This window comes from Hermetia illucens, chromosome 4 (genome assembly GCF_905115235.1).
Source record: "Hermetia illucens chromosome 4, iHerIll2.2.curated.20191125, whole genome shotgun sequence".
Lineage (NCBI taxonomy): Eukaryota > Metazoa > Arthropoda > Insecta > Diptera > Stratiomyidae > Hermetia > Hermetia illucens.
In genome coordinates this window covers 104,164,780-104,178,815 of record NC_051852.1, presented here as the reverse complement: position 1 = coordinate 104,178,815, position 14,036 = coordinate 104,164,780, and the positions used below count along the sequence as shown (strand labels likewise).

Below are 14,036 nucleotides of genomic sequence, written 5' to 3'. Positions count from 1 at the left end.
AAATCACTGGGAGAAATTACGTTGATTAAAACAAAGATTTCATTTTCTATACGATATCCTAATCCGGATGTTTCACATTAATTGGACACTATTCAGATGAAAATTCGTTGAAGAACCCAATCAGTATTCGGAGTTCCAATGAAAAACGATTTGTATTTGTGTAACAATTAGTTTATATGCAAAGCAAATTTCTACAAATCAAATGTTTAATAAGTTGTCACTAGTAACCTTTTCGTCCTCGAAATCTCTGTCGGGTGTCCAGCTAAAAGTACAATTAAGTATGCTCAAATATGACCTCTCGTTTTTTGAAAATGATACACCCACCAATGACCGCTTGCACTCAAAAAATGTATTCCGCAGAGCATAGCACTCCTCTGGCACAGTGTGGTCAGTCCTTCGTAGGCATTCTTTCGGGGTCTTCTTTTCCTGATTATTTACAATTAGAAATGCTTGTCCTGACAGTTCTAAATATTACGCATGTACCTTGGTGCAGCAGTCACTTTTCAGTAAACACATTTTCAAATCTGCTCTGACTCCAGCACAGGCTGAGTGATCCGCCAGAGTTTCCTCTCCTCCGTATTTCATCATCTTGTCGGCTAAAGTGAGACTCTTCAGAACAACGCAAACGAAACTACCACCTACTGACAAGCTTCCAAAAAACTAACCCGAGGATTGTGTCAAGATGTCATTATTGACATATAACAGCTGATCGTTGTACCGGCGAATGTGAAGTTCGGGGGTGTGTGCATAGTGCCGTGAACCCGTGAGGCGAGTCTTCGTTGTAGATTTTTGAAATGGGACTTTGGTGACCCTTTTTACCGCGATGAGGACCTTCCAACTCAGTATCTTAGTTAAAACTTTCAAGAGTTCCTGGGCCAGAAACAAAGCTGGGTTTCATTCATGGGTTCAGCCCACAGGACATAACACTGGAATTGAGGTGTACAACTGCACGGCCAGGACGATCGTTCCAGTTATTCTGCGAGATGGGAATGTTGCTAGCTGGTATACCTGTGGTCCAACAGTGTACGCTCCCTCACATTTGGGTCACGCCAGTTGTTATGTTAAAGTGGACATCATTCAAAGGATCTTGAGGAAACACTTCAACATAAACCTCGTAACTGCTATGAATATTACCGACATCGACGATAAGATTATCAGGGCATGCAGCGAGGGAACGACCTGGCAAGAGGTGGCAAAAGCTAACGAGGCAAGCTTCTGGGAGGATTTGAAGGGACTTAACGTCTTGGAACCTGATATCAAGCTGAGAGTCTCCGAACATATACCGCATATAATCGATTATATTTCAAAACTTGTTGACGAAGGCGCTGCCTACGTAGGTAAAGATAATTCTGTTTACTTTAAAGTAGAGCAATGTAGGATCTATGGCAAATTACAAAAAGTAAATATGGAGAAAGGAGTTGAACATGATGTCAAGGAAGCAGCGGTTGATTTTGTTTTATGGAAAGCTGCAAAACCGGAGGAACCGTTTTGGGACTCACCTTGGGGACAGGGTCGCCCAGGCTGGCATATTGAATGCAGCACAATGGCTAGTAAGATATTTGGTGACTGTATAGATTTTCATGCTGGTGGGTTGGATTTACGATTTCCACATCATGAAAACGAGGAAGCTCAAAGTTGTATGTACCACGGAAAATCGCAATGGGTGAACTACTGGCTTCACGCTGGTCAATTGTACGTTAAAGGCCAGGACGAAAAGATGTCGAAATCCTTACAAAACACTGTGAGCATAAAAGACTTCCTTCAAAATCATAGAGCAGACGTTTTTCGGATGGCATGTGCTCTTTCAAACTATCGCAATGGAATGATTTACGGTGATGAAACTTTAATCACTGCTCAAAAAACCCTTCAAACACTAATTGCATTTCTGTCTGACTGTCAGGCGTACATAGACGGCAAGATACCTACATCTGAATTTAATTCATCGCAAACACTTGAAATGATTTCAAAGACCGAATCATTAGTGGACACTGCCTTGAAGTCGGATTTTGATACATCAAAAGCGATTGGTCATTTGATTCATCTTGCTTCCTTTGTGAGCAAAGGTATTCATTCGCCAAACACCCTTAAATGGCTAATTCGTAGCAGCAACGTAGATTCTGTGATAGCGGCTCGAAATTACTGCGAAAAAATACTATCAACATTTGGATTCGATGTACGTAAACAAGGAATGAACAGTTTAGTCGGATCAGAGACGGTGGATATCGGAGCCATTCTGGAAAATATCATCGCTTTGAGGAGGACTATTCGAGATCAGGCGAAAAGTGCTAAAAATAAGGATCTCTTCGCAGTGTCGGATGATATAAGAAATGCTTTAGAGTCTAGTGGAATTGAAGTAAAAGATCATGAAAAAGGAAGTTCATGGCAGTTTGTTAAAAAATAAATCGATTTTATAGATAATTGTTTGGATTCTTATTTGTCATGTTTTTGTCACTTCTAAGTTTAGTAATACATTTTGGACGGAAGTGCTACTTGGTAAGAATGCAATGGTTGGTTACTATTTGCAGAAGATTTGTAAACCCAGAAATTTGGCTTAACATTTTCGTGCAATTTTAATAGGTCTGCATAGCCCCCAAAAAAGAGAGCGTTTTTTATGGTGGCACAATGCTCCTCGATATTCTCAGACGGATCATTCAGTGTATTTGTCGTCCGATCAGCAAGATAACTCTCCCACTGTCGAGCGACGGTTGGATCATACAAGTGATCGATGTTGAACTTGGTGGAGGCAGCTCTCCAATCCTTCGAGAATTGGCGGACGCAACACGCAAGCGAACGTTAGCGACAATCAGATGGTGATCCTTTTACCGGCCGATGTCAGCGCGCCTGCTGTCAAGAACATGCAGGAGACACCTCGTAAATCTACTGCTTATCGCGAAGTGGTCGATCTGATTGGAACTCATTTTTATGGCAGGTTCTGTATTCAAAAAATGTGCCACCAATGATGAGGTCGGGGAAGCTGCAGAAATCAACGAATCTCTACCATTATCGTTACGGTTGCCAAGCCGTTTCTTCATCACATGTTTGACGAAGGTATCGTGAGAGCCAACCCTGCATTCAGATCACCCAGCTAGATCATAATGTCAATTTTGGGAAACCTCTTCTGAACTGCGTGTAATTGCTCATAGAAAACGTCCTTCTCCTTTATATGGGAAGTTTCTGTTAGTGCATAGCACTGCACACTTGTGATACTTCTTAACCTGGATTGGAATTCTGTCAGAAACTGATATATAATAGAGCGCACCTTGCGGTAGCCGTCAGTAACAATCCGATATCGGATTCGCGTCTTCTACTATTTGGCTTTCTAGAGTACAAAAGCATATTATCACTGGTGTGGCAAGAGGGAGAAGAGCACCATCCAGAGTCCCACAATCTTACTTCGCTTAGGACCAGAATGTTCAGGTTATATCGTTGGAATTCTCGCTCAAGTTGGAGAACGCGAGCATTCTGAGGACCTTCGCTACCGTTGTCGAAGAGTGTGCGGACCTTCAAGAAACTAATCATTGTTCGTTTTCGATAGCTAAGGTTTTCGACGCGAGGACGGTTCCTATCCGAGTTTCAAAATTTGAAGGCTGTTAACCCAAAAATTCCTATTCGTTTTAGTTGATGCTCAGAGGTGTCGGTGAGGAAGACGGGGTGAACCTCCATAGTGGTGGCACCGGGAGACGCTGTATTACTTTGCAGACCGTGACCCGAGTCTGCACGAGGACTCATCTGAAGTGGCAGTAGGTCACGAAGCCTTACCAGGGGTATACTAGTACTATGGGAACCGGGGTAGCCCTTGAATTCTTTTGTTTCAGTAGAATTCCTGTTTAATCAATTCGTGTCTTAAGAGGACCGTGGCATGAAGTCCACGAGACAGGTGCTCACGTAAAACCACAGAGACGTATCCCTTTTAGTCGCCTTTTATGATAAGCAAAGAAGACTTTGTGTGTATTCTTAAACCCCAACTCACAGGGGAGTTCTAGCGTCTTTTCAGTGTCGAATAAATCTTTCACCTTACACCACATATACGCTTCTAAGAATATTTTGATAACTTTTTTTACGTTGGAATATAACGTGAATATATATATACTTTAACCAATCGTAATCATGATTTGTTGGCATGAATAGTTTCACTTCCATAAAGTTCCACGCCCTTGGAGTACTGCGTAATCATCACCACGATCAACTTATCTGCAAAACCAATCAATGTTGTCTCCTCTAAGCTGAGAAGGCCCAGCACGCCATCGTACATAATGCTCTACGGCAGGGGTTTCTGTATGGATCCTTGGAGAACATCTGCTGTCACAATAGCTTTTCCAGACCGCTTCGGGCCAGTAGCTCGTTGTATGGAAGCAGCCTTTTATATATCACCTTCTCTAAAATTTTCCTTATAGTGTCTCGATATGAAGTATTCAGTACTTCCAAATTCAAAGCAGCTATACACATTTGAGGGAGCTATTTTGGACACCGCGTCACTCCAACCAGCATTATTTCAGCCCACCGTTGTTACTACGGCATGTGATTTTCAAAGCTTCGTAAGTGGAACCAGTTTCTGTCTTTTCGTTTGAGTGAAACGTTTATTCCATCACGCACGATTCAAATATGCTATCGTATTGATTGGTGCATGTTGCTACACTTGGGCCTGATCTAAGCAGCGAACTTGGGGACACTTTAAGGCTTTGTTTGGAATTCTGTTCAATCTGGAGGCCTTGTTATCCGCAGTGCGTCCATAGATCTCTCATAGTTCCTCCTCAGTAGCCGCGGGAATCGAATAATTTTCTCTTTCTGAGGAAAAAGATTTGTTATTATTTTGAACAAGAGTCACGGGAGCGTACCTTGAGGTGATTTTTATATAATTTCTCCTATCTAGGGTCGAAAATCACAACCGATAACAGCTATGACGATGAAATCTGCGCACGGTTGTTGTCAGTCAACAGAGCCTATTTCAACTTACAAAAACTGTTCCGCCCGAAACGTCTCACCATAGGGTCAAAGCTTTTACTGTACAAGATAATGATCTTGCCAGTCCTTATGTAATCCTCGTAGACTTGGGTTCTTAGCAAACAAAATTGCGAACTCTTGGCCTCGTTCGAGAGAAGAATCCTCCGAAGAATTTATGGCCCCCTACATGAGGATGGACGATTCTGTAGCCTACACAACGACGAAATCTATGAGCGATACCATGACCGGCAGGTTGTAAATAAAATCCGGCTCAATGGGTTGCGGTGGGCGGGTCACTTATTCCGTATGGATGAGGATAATCCAGGCCGAAAAGTCTATAAGGGCAACATCTATGGTAGAAAAAGAAGACGAGGCAGACCCTGCCTGTAATGGAACGATGGCGTAGGCCAGGACGCCAGAGAGCTTTTAGGATATCGAATTGGACCTCGGCGCAAAACCGGGATGTTTGGAGTTCCTTATTAAGGCAGGCCTAGACCGGATACCGGTTGTTGCGCCGTTGATGATGATGAAAGTACCAAATATCAATATCATACTAGAGTCGGACATGTCAAATGCAATTATATTATGTGCTACGTGCAAATGGGATAGTTCTGCATTTCCGGTTTCCCGACTTGTTCCTGTTGTGCTCGGTTAAGTTACTTTTTTTGTTTTCTTTGTGTTATCTATATTACGTGGAATAAATATTTCGGGCTATTTTTTGTGTCGCTTCATACGTGTGTAGATACACGCTGTTCAGCTTCTTCTCTACTAAGACAATTCTTCGCAGTGTACTAACAATAGTCACATTACGCGATATACATGGGCATGACAACAGCATAGGTGAAAATCTTTTTTTTTTGCTTGAATCTAAGTACGCCCATATAAAAGTACCATTTAGTGCTTTTTAGTTACAGTTTTTAATACCATAATTTTCCTGCTTCCGACAACACTCTTTGTCGTCCCTCTGGTGCCAGAGTCGGGCATATTTGTATTCGTAAATACGAGTACGACTAAATTTGTACGATAATTTTCTATGCAGTCCAACTTCACCATACATAACATGATCAGATCATTAAGGCGCTAATATTCGCTATTCAGGCGAATACTAAGATTACGATATAAAAAAAGTCGTATTCGCACTTGGAAATACAAGTATTCACCCAACAGAATTCGTATTCGTACTCGCAAATATGAATACGCTTCTATTCACTTTTAGGCGTGAGAATACAGTCGTATTCGTATTCACTTGTGTAAATATCGATATTCAGTTCGTATTCGTATTCATAGAAAATCATTGTACAAATTTATTCGTATTCGTATTTACGAATACAAATATGCCCAACACTGCTCTGGCCATATCGAGGCGCAGCTAAATGTATCTTTGGCTTACGTAGTGTTACCATGTGTTCGGTATGGCTTGCAGATTACTACCAGTCTCTGTTCGATTCTCGAATCGTTTGCTAGAGCAGTTCTTGAGTCGTTTCGAAATGGTTGAGGCTAATTTGTGTCAGCCTAATTTAGTTACGCGATACAGCTCTCACCTATGTTCCGGACAGTTGTTACCACTTGCCACATCCCGGTCGTACACTTTCGCTTCTCCCTTGCATTGTGCATCTTGAGTACAATCTTTAATGAAATGATCCTTTTCTCCACACTTTCTGCACATTTTTGAGGTTTTGTTAAAACAAAAATTCTAAGTTGTACTCGTCAATCGTTATATTTTGTCTGGTGTGTATCATTTTTCTCATTTGTGTCATAATTTTCGTCTTGTTTTAGTTAATTCGTAGAAAATTTTCGTGTGCTGTTTTATTGAGGTTGATAAAAATCTCCTTTGCTGATGTGAAAGATCGCATCATGATGTTCATCGTCTGAATATGCGACGATTTGGCAGGACTTATAGAGCAGCATGCCTTTTGTGGCAGGGAAACTTTCGTATACTCTGGTCCAGTGCCAGATTGAATTGTAGACGTGTTACTCCATCTCCTTGTCCTAAATTTGTCTCAAACGCATTTGTCAGGCTATTATTGACTTTAAGCTGCCCTCTTGTGTGGTACATTGTCATTCTGGTAAGGCTTACTAGCTTTGTTGGGGTTCCCAAGTTAAGTGTAATGCTATACAGTACATGTTGACTAGTAGTTTCATATGCCTGCTTGAAGCTCACGAGTATTTGATGAAGATGGACGTTGAATTCCCAGCATTTTTATAGCATCTGTTTGACCATAAATCTTAAGAAAACCTCCTTGGTAATCGCCAATCATCGGCGTCCGTTCTAATTCTTCTCGCTAGAATTTTTGCATATATATAAAATACACGTACAAAGTAGTGGGATGCCTCTGTAACTGCCACATGTCAACTTGTCATCTTTTTCTGACATATCCTACTTTTTTGAACATTTTTGCGGGATCTTCGTGTTCCATATGGTGGTGAGGAGTTGTGGAGTGCTTTGAAATAAGACGTCCATTTCTCACTTGATTGTTGTCGTCAGTTTTCTTTAATTTCTGCTTCTTTTCGCTTAATATTCTATTAACTGCTCGTCGGTGATTTTCGTAATTTTTCGTGTCAATCGCTTCCTGGCATTCATCGTCAAAGCAATCATCTCTCCGGCGATACGCTTCAAATACAACCATTTCTCCTGCTGTTCTTCTGATAGTGTGTTTTAGGTCATACCAGTATCACATATAGGCTTCCAGGTGGGATTCTAGGGAATAGGACCTAATCGTTCGTCCAGTTTTGCCTTGTATTCTCCTTCTATTAAATCATTTGTTCTATTCCGCTATGATCAATTTGCGCAACATAAATTTCCTCCGGTGAAGTAACCTTTTCTATGTGCTGCATTCGGTTACTTTTAGTTCGCTCCTTCCCCCTTCGCTATCAAGTATCTCAGTTTAGAGCTTCGTCCTGGTGAAACTCTCCCTTTCTTTGCCGACGAAAAAGTAATTCCTGGTGTTCCTGGACGTAGCATAGGTATTTTATAGAGTATGGCACGAAGATCTGGTGTACAAAATTAAGAAACTGTTTTCCGCTAATGATCACAAGATTCTCGAATCCTAAGGAATTGGAAGTTTAGAATTCGGTACAAACGCTTTACCGCGCGTGACCACAACAGCAATGCTGGCGTACCGCAAGGAATTGTACTAGAATGGATACTGTACCTTATCTAAACATCAGTCATGCCAAATAGCAGTAATATAGTCACATGTAAATTGCGGATGATACTTCGTTCATGCCAACCATCTTGAATCTCGATTAGCATCTTGCGTCCTACAGCGGCATTTGAATTGGATTGAGGAATGGCTGACCACTGGAAAATTAAAGTCAATGGGTCGAAATGCTCTCATATAACTTTCACGTCCCGCCGTGAAACTTTCCCTCCAATTAACTTAAATGGAACTCAGATTCCCCAATCTAGTCGTGCCCAATACCTAGGATTGCACTTGGACAGACGGCTTAGTAGAAAAGGCATATTGAAGTCAAGAAGCAATATATGAATATTAAAGCAAGGAGTTTACACTGGCTTCTAAATAAGTGCTATATGCTTAAATGGGAGTACATCTTCTTGTACAAGGCAGTTATAAAGCCTATCTGTAACGCGCGCAATCTCGTATTCTGTGTACAATTATATCGGCGTCTTGGTTTGTGAAAAATAACCAGTTTCATATAAATCTTAAGATATTCACAGCCTTGCACGAGATGGCAGCCTATACAAGTAAATACATCTACAAACGGACAACTCACCCCGACATAACGTTCTACTAGCTTCTAACAAGCATACATACATGAAAAGAGGCATGTTAAGTACTCTAGTTTTAAGATTTGATTTCTTAATTCCAGTTTCATTTTCTGTAAATTAAAGATTCATTAATAAAAGAAAATTGTTGAAAAAGTCGGCTACTGTCTCCTCCTTTGCGGCTTTAACCTCCACGCACTTATATATTACCTTTTTCACCTGACCGCGAAAACTATCCACTGACTTCTCGTTGGATTTATTTTACGCTAACATCAGAGCGTCTTATTGCGTTGATCTCATATGGTTCGCATTAACGCTCAAGCTTGTCAATTCCGGATCTGCTTTCACTTTCGAAAGGATATCTTCTTTCTTGGAAATAATTATTGTTTCCGAACGGATCTTGTCGTCCTTTTGTCGCGGTTTGCATTCCACCTATCCAGTGCTCGAGTTTAAGAGTTTTTGGCTCTTCTCCTCTTGCCATCATCGGGGAATTACACATTTTCCTAGGATTTTTGTCGGCTCAGCTTTCTTCGGTAAAGAGGCGCGGTGCAGACTACTCTGAGTGGCTTGCCATTTTTCTATTTACTTCTTCCTTGGTTGAGTTCCTCATTGATAACCTGACACCAATATCGGACGTGGTCTCGATGGACTCCTCAACCTCTTTCTGGTTGACTGAAAACAATGCATTATCTTCATTGTGCATATATTTTCCAAAAACGTTTTTCGCAATGCTACTTTTCTTACCTTTGAAAAGAGCGCTTTAGTTTCCTATTCTTAATAACGAGGAACCTACTCCGCTGGACTATGCTCTCTTCCGATCTAACTTGTTGTAATTGGCTGATGGACAGCCCTGTCTATTCGGATATTATCTCCCATATTGCTTGCTGTAGCACCTTCCTTTCCCGGAGTACGACAGCTATTCTTACTCACCGATTCCGAGGTTATGCCGGTTTCACAACGATCCTTGTCTATAGTTTTAAGGGTAACTATTACTTCCTTATGCCTGTGACGACAATAGATAGTTGGAAACTCATTTTTTCTGTTTACTGTTTAAGTATGTAAAAGCGTAGATGTTCTAATTCGCGATGCCAACTGCGAAATTTAAATTGCACTTGCAAGGAGCAATGAAAGGGGCCGAGCATTTCGAGCTCTAACAGGTGCACCAGCATTACTACGCAATTTTTACGACATAGAGGTCCAGTTTAAACTAAACAAACCCTAAAAAAGTTTTATTTTGCAGAAAAAAATGTTATATTTACATCTCCTTTGTGGAAAAACTATTTTCAAGCTGAAAATTTCAAATTGTGATACCTTGTAACATTTTTTTTCAGTGCAAACACTTCCCAGATTCTGTTCGCTACGAAGTCAACATGGTGAACAACTGCTCGTAGGGTTAAGGAAAGCCCAGTACAGGGATGAACCCCAGCATAAACATTGCCTAGAGAAGCCCTCCAATTCGATTCAAAGCTTTTCATTCAGGATTTGTTCCACTTTCGATTGCAGGTAGCGACGAAATCAGCTGGGACTAGGACAACGCGCATTGTTGGATGCAACTTGGGGGTTGGGGGCTTCCCTCGCTCCATTCCTGTTCACTACGACGAAGATTCTAAAGTCGTGGTCGGTTACTTACTAGTTCGCGTTGAATGTTTGTGGCCGGTGGATGTCCTGGCGGTAGTGATCCAGTGTCGGTTGTTTATTTGCGCTTGAAAGGCTCTGCAGTGAGAAATGTCATAGCGAGCCTCTGCTCCGTCCTTGCATAGCGTTCAGCGGGTAGCGAGTGGTGGCGTGTTTTGACCAAGTGTTGTCCTGAAGATGCGTTTTTCGGCGATACCGTACTCCTGCAGCTGTGAGAAGTGAATAGTGCGAATGTGGTCGGTATTGAAATGAGTCTGAAAGCGAGTAATGAGTGATCGAACCGGAAGCGGGCGGCTAAGCCGAATTAGCCCGTCACCGGGTCGCAGTAGTGTTAAGGTTGCATACTCGCCATGTCCACGGCTGGATCCGCACGATATAGAGATCTCCGGCAACGTGCTAGCTATTCCGTTATCCGCCATCCAAACGGAGCCTAGCCCCGCAGGTTCCTGGCTCCTTACGTTTTTCTTCACTCAGATCTGGTTCTGTCTTGCGTTTTAACGAATCTCATAGTGCTACGATTTGGGGGTTGCATGCGAGGGGATGCATTCAACATCCATCCTGCGGCATATTCGCAGACATGCATGGCCGGGATGATTTTTTTATTGAAGTAGAACTGCATGCATATCCCAGCGTTGCCAGTAGAGAGAGTGTTTTTATAGAGTCATCCTTAATAGCATGCTTTCTTTTGTCTGGGGGAGGATGCAGCCGTTGCGCTGCAATCTTGTCAAAATTACCCTAGATATGTTCGTTTTGAGCGATTCAGGATGAATTAATTCCAAGTTTTTCATGATTTGTACATAATGAGAAAGGATTTAACTTATTATTCACTGGAATGTTGAAATTCTATATCTCATCTATCTTCATTCCTTTGGAGTTCCCACTTTTTCGAATTTCATATATATTTTCATTTTTCAAATAGTTTTAATCATTTCGCAATCAATACTATCACAGCACTAGATCCTCATTCCATTTACGTACGATATTTTATAGTAATGATTAGTAAATTTATTTGGAATATGTGAATAATTGTTTTTAATTTTATTCAATGTGCTCAATTCTCAACTATAAACAAATGAAATTGGTTGAAGAACCATTTCACAATAGGGAGGAAGTGTAATGAAATTTTTTTTTTAAATTTTCCTACAATAGCTAATGGCATATCACTCCAACAGGTTTACTTTTGAATTTCTTCAATTTTCGTTAGGTCTTCTCAGGAAATTTCGTCTCCTTTTTGCTTGCTCTGCTTCCCATAGTTTTATCGGGATATATTCGTTGTTGTTGGTCAGAGATCTGTGGTTTTTGTTACATATAATAACCCGTCATAAAAGCATATTAAACAGGATCTATCCACTTCCACTATCGCTTCCTACCCACAGGTGTCTGACTAGTATACTGGTGCAATTCTCGGTTCGAAATTGTGACCAGCATGAACTTGCCGGTGAAGAATCGAAGAAAGTGCTGGTCAAATTTTGTAGTTTCTGAATGATAGCGGAATTTTCTTTCATGGTGCGATTCCATTTAATAAGATCCAGAACTGATCCAGACTACATTTACGAACTTAAGGTAGAATAGGCTAAGATAAAGGAAATCATAGTTTCAAGCATTCACGCCACAAGTAGGACCATTGTACTCGCTCCGACCCATCTGTTTAGAGAGTTTTCTAGTTTTCGTGAATTGTATAGCTTTTCATAAAGAAGACTCTTCCAAGTTGTTACTCTCCTGGTGAGTCTGCAGGATGAAAGATTGCCCTCTCGTAGTCCTAGGAATCGAACTGTCTTTGCACGGTGGAGTCTAACAATTTTGGTATCAGGACGCAGGCTCTCGGTTTTGAGGATTTCTCATCGAAGAAGATATTAGCCCCCTCTACTAATCCAATTCCACAGATTTTGTTAAACAGAACCCATGGCTCTTGTATCAGAAATATATAAGAGAAGTCCTGTCAGCGTTGCTGCCAGCAGGAAGGAAGAGGCTTGACATGTTGCAAGTTTAATTGATTAACTTTTATGTTTATGAAGAGTCTACTGTGTTTAGTTTCGCGGGGGTTACCAGTTTTCCCCACCTTTCGCCGAAAGTTCTTGCTTCCTTGCCTTCGGTTTCTCAGGATATTACCACACTTGATGCTGAAGCAATGGTCATGTTCTTATTCCCAAGAAGCTTTGTTTTTTTCAGAGCAACTTTTCCTTCGGTCGGCTGGGAGCTTTCGTAGCTTTACGGTGTCTGAGCTGCATGTATCCGGCATTACACCAGTTACGTTCACTCACTCTTTCGCCCGGTGGAATAGACCTAAGCCTTCAACATCGGACCCAAGAATTCGGGCAGCAGCGGAGATTAGCTAAAAGTGGAATGAACTCAAGACAGGAGAAATCGCGGGTGGGTCAGGATGAAAGCAGAAGCCGGAGGCCCGCCATTAGCTACGCTAGTGTGGTCAAAGGGATTCGACTGGTCATACTATTAAAAACATTTCCGGAGCAAATACTCACTCGTGACGAGAAAGAAACTATTGGAAGAACTTGTCGTTAGGCAGATGTGCTAGGGATGGAATGCAAAGTTCTTATTCATCAGCGTAGGCTTTCGACTAGTTCATGTGCTGGTGGACTGCGGAGGACGCTGTGATCTGGCTTAGGGTCATAATGTCCAAATTGCTAGGCTGCAGGGGAGCAGAATTGTTGACGTATTTCATAATTGAACTAATTGCTGATCCGTGGATCCTTAGACTGTCTTTTGGGTATACAGTTGGACTCCGATGTAATAATTGAAAATTCTCTCGACGGTTTTGATTTTACTTGTAGTGTTCCCCACAAGGACGCAGTTAGGACTCTGCCAAGAAATGGGACTGATTTTTTGTGGTATAGATTATGGCCACCAATTCGGCGTTTAAAGGAGTTGTTACGACTTTTCGTGAAAGCTATCGTGTTTGATTTCTCCAGGTTTAAGGTTAGTTTAAAAAGTCACTAAAAATCGAAGGAATGTAGTAGTCCTTCGATTTTTAGTGAGCTTAGTCCTTAAATATTTTTTTGGCATTTTTCCTTGAATTGTTCGTTACGACTATGGGGAAATCGCTTCATATTGGAAGATAATTCAGTACTGAAGAGAACAAACTATAACTCATTCCAGAAGGTTCATTAGTTTTTCTCCAATTACGCCCGCTAATCTTAAAAATGAAAAGTTTAGAAAAATATCTTCAAAGTTTTCAATAAAGAAAACTACCATTTTCCGAATACTTACAGTAGTTATCCGCTAATCAATTATTCCTGATCCATAAAGTAGTTTTTCATTTGTTCATTTACATGTATCTGCTCTAGTCCACGGGCAGTACGAGTTTCCTTGCTGGACAATGAGAGCTGCATCTTGATTGGTCAATCGAGCAGGATGCTTGAAAGATTTCAATGCATTAGAGGATTCAGATTGACGCGATTCGCACTAGCTATTGGCTCCTGTTCGACAATTTTCATGTCCAGGAGATTCACTTGTGGAGCAATAATGTTTCAAAGATACCATTTGTTCATCTCTTGGACAGAATTCATATTCTTCCTAATTGCCAAGCATAACCGGCCCAATAACAATCTGCGCAAACTCTAACTTTGTGTAAATTTTTTTTTTGTATATTAAGAATCGATTAGCGCAAATTTTATTTTGATATTTACGACCTGGTAAAGCAGGCCCCCCCTTTAACTGAGCTCGGTGTAACATAGTCCACCACCGCGACCTTCTCCTGAGCCAGTACAGAATGCCG

General features: G+C 41.3%; 3 protein-coding genes across 5 annotated transcripts in view; 2 read left to right on the top strand and 1 right to left on the bottom strand.

Moving 5' to 3' along the window:
- Positions 1-153: 153 nt before the first annotated feature.
- Positions 154-685, bottom strand: LOC119655157 (cytochrome c oxidase assembly factor 5). The gene is made up of 3 exons (XM_038060904.1): positions 484-685; positions 325-426; positions 154-262 (listed from the first exon to the last, which is right to left on the bottom strand). Exons 1-3 carry the CDS (start codon positions 586-588, stop codon positions 221-223), a joined length of 249 nt encoding a protein of 82 aa, XP_037916832.1. The 5' UTR covers positions 589-685; the 3' UTR covers positions 154-220.
- Positions 686-723: 38 nt separating this feature from the next.
- LOC119655686 (probable cysteine--tRNA ligase, mitochondrial) lies at positions 724-2,418 on the top strand. Its single transcript, XM_038061689.1, has one exon. The coding sequence runs from the start codon at positions 824-826 to the stop codon at positions 2,399-2,401; it is 1,578 nt and encodes a 525-aa protein (XP_037917617.1). The 5' UTR covers positions 724-823; the 3' UTR covers positions 2,402-2,418.
- A 7,903-nt stretch (positions 2,419-10,321) lies between these two features.
- The window catches only part of LOC119654274, a 125,640-nt gene continuing 121,925 nt past the window's right edge, over positions 10,322-14,036 (top strand). For 2 of the 3 annotated variants that reach the window (XM_038059555.1, XM_038059553.1), the window contains exon 1: positions 10,322-10,745. In XM_038059555.1, coding sequence (XP_037915483.1) covers positions 10,571-10,745 — 175 coding nt within the window. In that variant the 5' untranslated portion in view covers positions 10,322-10,570. The remainder of the gene's footprint in view (positions 10,746-14,036) is intronic. The other variant, XM_038059550.1, reaches the window with a different exon arrangement.